We start from the raw sequence: 9889 nt of genomic DNA, 5'->3' as shown, positions 1-9889 counted from the left end.
CGAGTCTGAAGGACTATAAAGACATCTTTATGGGTCTAAACTCCTAAAGAGAAATCGCCCAGTATCTCATAGCAGTCGTAACACGTATGTGCCAACCACCTGTATACTTTCGGTGCACAGTCAAGTGACATATAAAGGTGAAAGGTGAGTGTTCGACTAATTATGCTAATTGTTCACATCAAAACTGAAGTATACTTCCGGCTTTAATGGTTCCATTAAGGATTCTTTTAGTGCATTTGAGGAAGAAGTATTGGGAAATAAGAAATGCAAATCATTTGCTGGTTACCAAATGATGAGATGATTAGCCTACATATTTTAACAGAACAGATTCTTGAAAAAGGTGTGTTTGTTTTATTAATTCATTCATTTTTGTAAAATACAACTAATTACAATAAAACTCAATTTCTATCTTTAACTAACTGCACTTTGTCATATCAATCTCATTTAAGTCTCACTGCACTCAAAAAAATATTAAAGCCCATTTTTAAGATTTACACATTTTAATTTCAGAACAAAATTCCATTAAATTGTGTAATGTTTAACAAAATTAAATTAATAAAACATAATAATATTTCGGTTTTTTTTTTTAATTGTATTTTATTAAAAATTACTAAATTTAATTTGATGGAATTTTTCTATGAAATTGAAATGCCTTAATTTTAAAAACATTTTTTTTAAATTATTATTATTATTATTATTTATGTAGCCCTAAGTACACAACACAGTAACAGTTCTTGGTTTATTTCGAGTCAGACATGACTTGAAAAAAGGTGACAACAACTTTTCGTCTAAGTTCAAAATAATAAAACTAGATACTAAGTCATAATAAAATCATGAAAAGCTGCACTAACAGCTGCAAACTTGAGAACATCTCTTCACCTTTGGTTTAAAAATGGTTGTGAACGTGCTGTCTGTCAATCACAGCCATGAAAAATCTACATATTTCTTCTTTTGCTTTAAACTGCTAGAGTTACACCAGAATCCCATTTAAGTTGAACGCGTCATGCTCGTCAACTCTCTTTTTTAATTTGATATATTTTTATTTTTCAATTTCTAATTATCCCTATTCTGTATGTATCAAGCAAAGCACATTAACAACATATTAAACTTCATAGAAAAAAATAAAGGTAAAATGCAGTGTGTTCAACAGCAAATCCAATGCTATTTTCAAGACTAATTTGAAGATTCACGCATTTAAATTTCAAAACAAAAATGTCATCAAACTGAATTGAGTAATCTTTAATGAAATAATATTAATAAAACGTAAATGTATTAACATTTTATTAATTTAATTCTGTTAAAGATTACTCAGTTCAATTTGATGGAATTTTGTCATGAAATTTAAATGCGTAAATCTTAAAAATAGTCTAAAACATATTTTTGAGTGTGTGTAAAATAATCAAAAGTGACAAAAAAAAAGAAATGAACACATAAATACAATCTAGAGGCATGATGCAGCAAATGGCTGTACTTTCTTACTTAAATGTGAAAAATCTTGTAAAAGTAAAAGATGCAATCTGTTACAGGAAAAAATCTGATAGATTTTCCTTGAGACAAGGGCTTCATTGTCATGAATAAAAGTCATCAAGTCGTAATGATTTATACATGATTCCAAGTGAAATTTAACACAAGATTTAACACAAAATTGTAATGCAAATTCCTACAAAACTGACAGAAATCAATGGACAAAGATGAGATTTTTACCACCTTTACCATCGACACTGCTGAGTGCTTCAGTCTTTTTAGTCCAGGTAGCAAACTAAACAAGTCTCAATTTTTGGTGCTGATGTCACCTGGAAGTTAAATTCCTTGCCTTGTGTTAAGTGCTGAGTGTCTCGTTTCAATCAGAAGGCAATTGAACTTGCATTCATCCCCTCAAGATGCTATCTGATCACAACACAACGAGACAACAGAGAAAATTAACTGAGAGACAGACAAGCAAGCAATAAAATCACAAGATGCTCAAGGGTGTAGTGTACAGTTCACAGGGTGCAGTGCGCACTTGGAGTTGTAGGAGCAGGGTTGAATGTGGTCACTGGTTTCCATGGTGATCTGTTGTTGTTGTTGTTGTTGTGTGTGGACATCTTGTGAGGAGAGAGCCGGCGTCTGTGACGAGGCTTCTGTTACAACAGCCTGAGAACAGGAAATGACATCATCGTAATTCCATGCCAAATGAACCAAATTTCTTGAAAATTACATTTTTGATTTTGTTAATATTTTTTCTGAAGAAAGATACACCTAAATGATGAAATGCCATGGATCGATATTTACGGAGTAATCCATTATTTTGTAGAAGGGTCTCAAAATGTCAATTTTCGCCTATGATTTTGGAGCAAAACTACACGTAAAGAAAATTCCCTTAGAAAGGTGTCAGCATCATGATTTTATTTTTACACAGAGACAGGTAGATCTATTACTAAAATCAGTTGAATTCAGCACCTCTTGTTGCATTACAGTTGTGCTCAAAAGTTTGCATACCCTGGCAGAAATTGTGACATTTTGGCATTGATTTTGAAAATATGACTGATCATGCATGTCTTTTATTTAAGGATAGTGATCATATGAAGCCATTTATTATCACATAGTTGTTTGGCTCCTTTTTAAATCATAATGGTAACAGAAATCACCCAAATGGCCCTGATCAAAAGTTTACACACCCTTGAATGTTTGGCCTTGTTACAGACACACAAGGTGACACACACAGGTTTAAATGGCAATTAAAGGTTAATTTCCCACACCTGTGGCTTTTTAAATTGCAATTAGTGTCTGTGTATAAATAGTCAGTGAGTTTGTTAGCTCTCACGTGGATGCACTGAGCAGGCTAGATACTGAGCCATGGGGAGCAGAAAAGAACTGTCAAAAGACCTGCGTAACAAGGTAATGGAACTTTATAAAGATGGAAAAGGATATAAAAAGATATCCAAAGCCTTGAAAATGCCAGTCAGTACTGTTCAATCACTTATTAAGAAGTGGAAAATTCGGGGATCTCTTGATACCAAGTCAAGGTCAGGTAGACCAAGAAAGATTTCTGCCAGAAGAATTGTTCAGGATACAAAGAAAAACCCACAGGTAACCTCAGGAGAAATACAGGCTGCTCTGGAAAAAGACAATTCTTGTTTCGCGCACAGCCATTTCTTTTTACAATTCGAAAGTCGCGTGAACAAATGATATTGCTGTCGCTGTTGCTAACTTTAAAACTAGCGGGTTGATGTCCTGTGTTGCAAATCCAGTGACGCTGGTAGTGATGATTCTCTCTTACCAATCAGTGATCTGCAGGGATTTGACGTCACATTTAGTATCGGTTCGGCTCGCTTGGAACCTCGACCAAGGTGGTACTAAAAAAAGTATCAGGTACCAGGTACTATCCACAGTGGAAAACCCCCAAAAAGCGGGTAGAGTCGAGTCGAGTCGAGCTGTACCGTGCAGTGGAAAAGCCCCACCCATTAGTCTGACATGTCGGACTGGTGCAATTGCAGTTGGACGTAATAAATAAGAAAAAGGTGAATTATTGCTGCAAGGGTTAGGGTTATTGCTTGACTGCAAACAAACTTTTAAAGTGCATGTAAACAGCCTGATCTCATGAAATATACGTGAACATGGCAAAAGTTTTGCAATTCAAAATGTATGTGCTGTATAACACGTTTAGCTGCAGGTTTCCAGTGAAATGGCCAGCTGGGGGCGCAGTCCCGGGGTTGCTTGAGGGTGCTAAGCACCATTCATTGAGTGCATGTCTGGGCTTAAAAATACAACTATGCAGAACTTTATATCTTCTCTGTTCCATGTTCTACTTAACGGCTGATGTGGCCCCTGTACCAAAATAATTGCACACCCATGCTCAATTTAATATGTAAGACTAATACTGTAAATTGACAAGCAGATTTTCTTGAATACCAGCAAACACCCAAAAATCCTTGCATTCTGTGCATGCACAAAATGCTGCATCAAAACGTATAAATGTGTATGATTTTGCAAATCAGTATGTCCTAATCTGCAGGTGCAGAATTTTGCTGTTTAAAAAAGACATCCTTACCAAATCAATGCCTAAAGTTAACCATTAGTGTTTTAAAATGCAGAAGCGAAATAAAAAAGCTAATTTTCTGAAGTAGCCACCTCATTTCGTGCCGCTTCTATGACTCTGTAGTGTCACGTGTCAGCTTGAGTTCATGGCTGGACTTGAACCGTGGTCTCCTGACTCATTCAACACTCTGTGCTCCATTCACTCCCATTCAGACGCATCCGAATGCAGCAGAGTGGAAATGCAAGCTCATGCAAAGAAATTTCGTATTTCATTTTCCAAAAATGTATATACAGTAGAGTCACGTTTTCACTGTGAGACCAGGTTGCATGCAAACATACTTTTGATTAAATTTGCTACATTTACGCCTCTCATCCGCACTAGAGCATCGTTTTCCTCTGGTGAAAATGGAAACTCTCTCCATAACACATACTTTGGAAAACGATGACGTTAGGAAACATTGAAAATGTATTAGTGTGGAAATGGCCTATGAGTACAACAATCATTTCTGTACATGCAAAAATGGTTGTGTGTGTATGCATGTTATTTACCTCTGCAGGTAGTGTAGATGGAGGCACTGGTGTGAACTGATGGATGAATGTTCCCTGCATAGGAGCTGTGATGTACTGAAACACACACAGATCAGACCTGGATAAACCAATTCTCATGTTATCTGAAAGTTTTCTTTATAAAAGTTTGGAAGGTTTATAATCTGCAATAATATCTGGAAATTATACAGCTATGATGTATATAACTCCATGACAAAAATTCACAAACACCGAAAAACAGCTTTCTGATGGGTCATTCACGATTGGTATGTAATTTCCAACCCCTTCTTTCAGATGCTTCAAAGACTATCAATTAATTCTTGCAATTTCAACAAAACCTCATCTTTGCAATCCAACTAGATAATGTTACCATGGTGACAAGTTTAACCAAAGTAGCCACTGGATACCTCCTATAGCAGGACGAAATCTAGACTTTTTTGCATGCAATAATCATTTAATTTTCATTTTTGGAAGTTCAAATACTCCACTCAAAAATCATGTGCATGATGCCTGCTTGTAGTGAATATTGCTTAAAGACCCCACATGCAAAAAGCATTTTATTGGACAAAAACCATTGCCTTTGCTTGTTTGTGGCAGATGATTTTATCAGTACTTTTGGTCAGTATGTAAAGGAAGAGACTGTCAATTTTAAATGCATTTATGCGCTAAAAGTTGTAAAAGTTTGCTGTCACATTAGCAGTAGATCCCAGTGTGAGCTGGTTCATCTGTTGTGTTAGTGGAGTCGTCACAGCAGCTGGCGGCACTGATATAACAGTGTGTTCTAACGCCGGAGTGACGACCGCACCCTTATGAAGAGACAGACAGACAGATCAACAAAAGCAAGTGTTTACACAACGCCAAATGGTTACACCACAAACCTCACGATTTTCATGATTGAGCACAAATGTGCAAAAATGAGCAAAATAAATGTAAACGTTAGCCATCATGCAATAAACCCAAGAAGAAAGGTCAGAGGTGAGAGGTTGTCTTACTGTTGGTTGCATAACATACTGCTGCTGTGGCATCCACACTGAATTCTGAACCTGTGAGGAACATTAAAACAATCAAAACTCTTCAAACACAACACACTAAGGACATTTCATGTGAATTCCCTGAAGGACACAACAAAGAGAGGGTTAAATCACATTGTGCCACTAAAGACATTTTTGAACTGGAATAAAGTCATATTAAAGTTTAAAAAAATTTAAAAGATTTTGACAAAAGTATTGTCATCACTGATCACTCCATTACTGGGTCAGTGACGTGACACTTTAAAAAAAACAAACAAAAAAAAAAAAACACATTTTAAAATACATTTAAAGTGGAATTCGCATAAAACAATGACTTGAATACACGTCTTCAGTGTATGATTTTGAGTTTCAAAAGTCATTTTGATATTCTTTCTGGGGCTTAAAGTAAAAAAAAACATTCATGTGGTGGAACTGACCCGAGACAGTAACAAAATAAATAAATAAAAAAAATACAAAATGAAAGTTCCATTAAAAGCTACAATTCTTGAAAAAGAAATGTTGCCATAAGTAGTTTTGAATAACTTTACTATTATTTCTTAAAAGAATATAAAAATAAAATAAAAAATGAGCAGTAAAACTATTTTGCTTTAAAATATTATTAATATTTGAAAAAAAAATAGAAAAAAAATAAATGTATCCACCAAATCAAAGTCAGGTGGCATAACCAACATGCAGATAACAATTCAACAAAAAATAAAAAAATAAAAAAAATAAACAAAGGCTCTGTGTTAAGTAAAATAAATCAAATATTTTTACATTTTAAGGCACATTTTGTTCAGGTCAAATAGAGTAACTCTAAAAAAAAACATCTGGATATTCGTAACTCACAAATTCAATATATTTGTAAAAAATATTTTTTACCTTACAAAATGTGTTTGAAAACTTTTTTGAAATTAATCATTACATTTGAAAGTGATTATTAATTAAGCAAAGTCTTTTTATTAGGGCTGTCCATTTAATGTGTTAATTAAGTGCAATTAATTACATAAAAAATATTGCAGTTTATCATGCCCCCTGACGCGTACGTAAATGCCGTAATAAAAGTACAGATTTTCCCACAATACAAGCAATTCAAGCTTGAAGTACATTAGTTTTTACAAGCTACGTCAATAGGTGGCAGCGCGCAAGCAGTGAGTTATAATTAGTTTCAACTACATTTAACTTGACACATCATCCTAAAAATGCACATTTTTGAAGGTGAATACTAACGAGATGCTCTAAACGTGTCCGTCTGAGGCACGCGCAAGTATATAGAGCAACGTTTAAAAATAGCGCAGATGAAGCGCAAGAACACGTCCTGTGAGAACTGGACACATTGACGAACTCAAAAAAACAGATTGCTGTCGACTGCAGGCTTGTTCAATGACATGAGAATAAAACAAACAATACATTTCATTCTTCAGACACTTTTTGTATTGTGTTGTCAAGGCTTCATTCATCTGCCACAATAATGCAACGAATTTCAGTCCGTATTATATATTTATTATGGGCCCTACATAATATATTTATACATATTTGAATTATTATGCATTATTTATATCTGTCCTTCTGACTGTTCCTAATTTGTTAATAGAATTTCCTGTGAAAAATGGGCATCAGAGCAACAATTCAATCACGAGACATTCGATTCCTCTCTCTCTCTCTCTCTCTCACACACACACACACACACATGCGCGCACACTCGTAACCCTCGGACATGTTGTAATGATTATCAAGAGGTGAATGTCTGTCCCTAATGAGGTTAAACACGGATCATATTCATCACACGAGCTCAATGCATTTCCAGCTCACGGGAGAACACATCTTTACGACACAGTTAATTTGATGAACTAATGTAGACACTGAATTCATTAATGTGCTGCTGTGAAATCTGATGAAATTATGCTGCAGAATATCTCACAGGTGAGTGTTTTTGAAAACTCTTTCAAAACACTTGTCATTGCTGTCAAGAGGTGAAATCTCAAGTGTCAATAAAAAGTGAATCACACAGATGTTCACCTGATATGTAGAAACAGGGGAAGCGGTGATAAATGGAGTGATCATGTGGTTTGTAGTGATACTGTATGGAGAAGAGTACAACCTAGAGGGAGAGAAAGACAGAATAGAGACAGTGCTTATCCGACTGTAAACAAAGGGTCAATCAGACTTTATGCACCATCACTAGCTGCCTCAATCCATGAAGTAAAACCACAGTAAAAGTAAATGATATGTCTTCAACTTTTCCAAGTCTTCTGAAGGAATACATTCACTTTGTATGATGACCAAACCCAAAATTTAAATCATTATTCACTCTCAAAATAATTAATCAATTCCTGTAAATAACTCATTGATGATGTTTGATCACAAGAGGAGGTTTGATGTTATTGACGCCGTTTTTCACTTTCATTTTCATCATATGGCAAAAAGAAGTAAAAAACTAATTTTGTAAGTAAGTCTTAAGGGTTTGGAACGATATGAGGGTGACAGCGACACGGGGGTGATGGTGACAAGGGGGTGATGGTGACACAAGGGTGATGGTGACAAGGGGGTGATGGTGACACAAGGGTGATGGTGACACGTGGGTGATGGCGACACGGTGGTGATGGTGGCATGGGGTGATGGTGACAACGGGGTGATGGTGGCACGGGGTGATGGTGACACGAGGGTGATGGCGACACGGGGGTGATGGCGACACGGGGGTGATGGTGACACAAGGGTGATGGTGACAAGGGGGTGATGTTGACACAAGGGTGATGGTGACACGGGGATGATGGTGACACCGGGGTGATGGTGGCACGGGATGATGGTGACACGAGGGTGATGGCGACACGGGGGTGATGGTGACAAGGGGGTGATGGTGACACAAGGGTGATGGTGACAAGGGGGTGATGGTGACACAAGGGTGATGGTGACACGGGGGTGATGGCGACACGGTGGTGATGGTGGCATGGGGTGATGGTGACAACGGGGTGATGGTGACACGAGGGTGATGGCGACACGGGGGTGATGGCGACACGGGGGTGATGGTGACACAAGGGTGATGGTGACAAGGGGGTGATGTTGACACAAGGGTGATGGTGACACGGGGGTGATGGTGACACCGGGGTGATGGTGGCACGGGATGATGGTGACACGAGGGTGATGGCGACACGGGGGTGATGGTGACAAGGGGGTGATGGTGACACAAGGGTGATGGTGACAAGGGGGTGATGGTGACACGGGGGTGATGGTGACACGGGGGTGATGGTGGCACGGGGTGATGGTGACACGAGGGTGATGGCGACACGGGGGTGATGGCGACACGGGGGTGATGGTGGCACGGGGTGATGGTGACACGGGGGTGATGGCAACACGAGGGTAATGGTGACAAGGGGGTGATGGTGACACAAGGGTGATGGTGACACGGGGGTGATGGTGACACGGGGGTGATGGTGGCACGGGGTGATGGTGACACGAGGGTGATGGCGACACGGGGGTGATGGCGACACGGGGGTGATGGTGACACGGGGGTGATGGCGACACGAGGGTAATGGTGACACGGAAGTGATGGTGACAGGGGAGTGATGGTGACACAAGGGTGATGGTGACAGGGGGTGATGGTGACACGAGGTTGATGGCGACACGGGGGTGATGGCGACACGGGGATGATGGCGACACGGGGGTGATGGTGACATGAGGGTGACGTGACATGAGGGTGATGGTGACACGAGGGTGATGGCGACACGTGGGTGATGGTGGCACGGGGGTAATGGTGACACGGGGGTGATAGCGACACGAGGTTGATGGCGACACGGGGGTGATGGTGACATGGGGTGATGGTGACACGAGGGTGTTTGCGACAGGGGGGTGATGGGGACACGAGGGTGATGGCAAAACCAGGGTAATGGTGACACGAGGGTGATAGCGACACAGAGGTGATGGTGACACAAGGGTGATGGTGACAGGGGGTGATGGTGACACAAGGTTGATGGTGACACGAGGGTGATGGCGACACGGGGGTGATGTTGACATGAGGGTGACGTGACATGAGGGTGATGGTGACACGAGGGTGATGGCGACACATGGGTGATGGTGGCACGGGGGTAATGGTGACACGGGGGTGATAGCGACACGAGGTTGATGGCGACACGGGGGTGATGGTGACATGGGGTGATGGTGACACGAGGGTGTTTGCGACAGGGGGGTGATGGGGACACGAGGGTGATGGCAAAACCAGGGTAATGGTGACACGAGGGTGATAGCGACACGGAGGCGATGGTGACACAAGGGTGATGGTGACACGAGGGCGATGGTGACACAGGGGAGATGGTGACACA

At 39.8% G+C, this 9889-nt stretch overlaps 1 protein-coding gene across 5 annotated transcripts in view; it reads right to left on the bottom strand.

Moving 5' to 3' along the window:
* Positions 1 to 1312: 1312 nt before the first annotated feature.
* The window catches only part of LOC127421506 (RNA-binding motif, single-stranded-interacting protein 3-like), a 40313-nt gene continuing 31736 nt past the window's right edge, over positions 1313 to 9889 (bottom strand). For 2 of the 5 annotated variants that reach the window (XM_051664595.1, XM_051664599.1), the window contains 5 exons: positions 7593 to 7674; positions 5556 to 5606; positions 5256 to 5369; positions 4567 to 4641; positions 1313 to 2133 (listed from right to left, as the gene is read on the bottom strand). In XM_051664595.1, the coding sequence (XP_051520555.1) occupies positions 1963 to 2133; positions 4567 to 4641; positions 5256 to 5369; positions 5556 to 5606; positions 7593 to 7674 (493 nt within the window). In that variant the 3' untranslated portion in view covers positions 1313 to 1962. The remainder of the gene's footprint in view (positions 2134 to 4566; positions 4642 to 5255; positions 5370 to 5555; positions 5607 to 7592; positions 7675 to 9889) is intronic. The other 3 variants (XM_051664597.1, XM_051664596.1, XM_051664598.1) reach the window with 3 other exon arrangements.

This window comes from Myxocyprinus asiaticus, chromosome 30 (genome assembly GCF_019703515.2).
Source record: "Myxocyprinus asiaticus isolate MX2 ecotype Aquarium Trade chromosome 30, UBuf_Myxa_2, whole genome shotgun sequence".
Lineage (NCBI taxonomy): Eukaryota > Metazoa > Chordata > Actinopteri > Cypriniformes > Catostomidae > Myxocyprinus > Myxocyprinus asiaticus.
The sequence above is the reverse complement of the archived record's forward strand: the minus strand, read 5'-3'. Positions and strand labels throughout refer to the sequence as shown.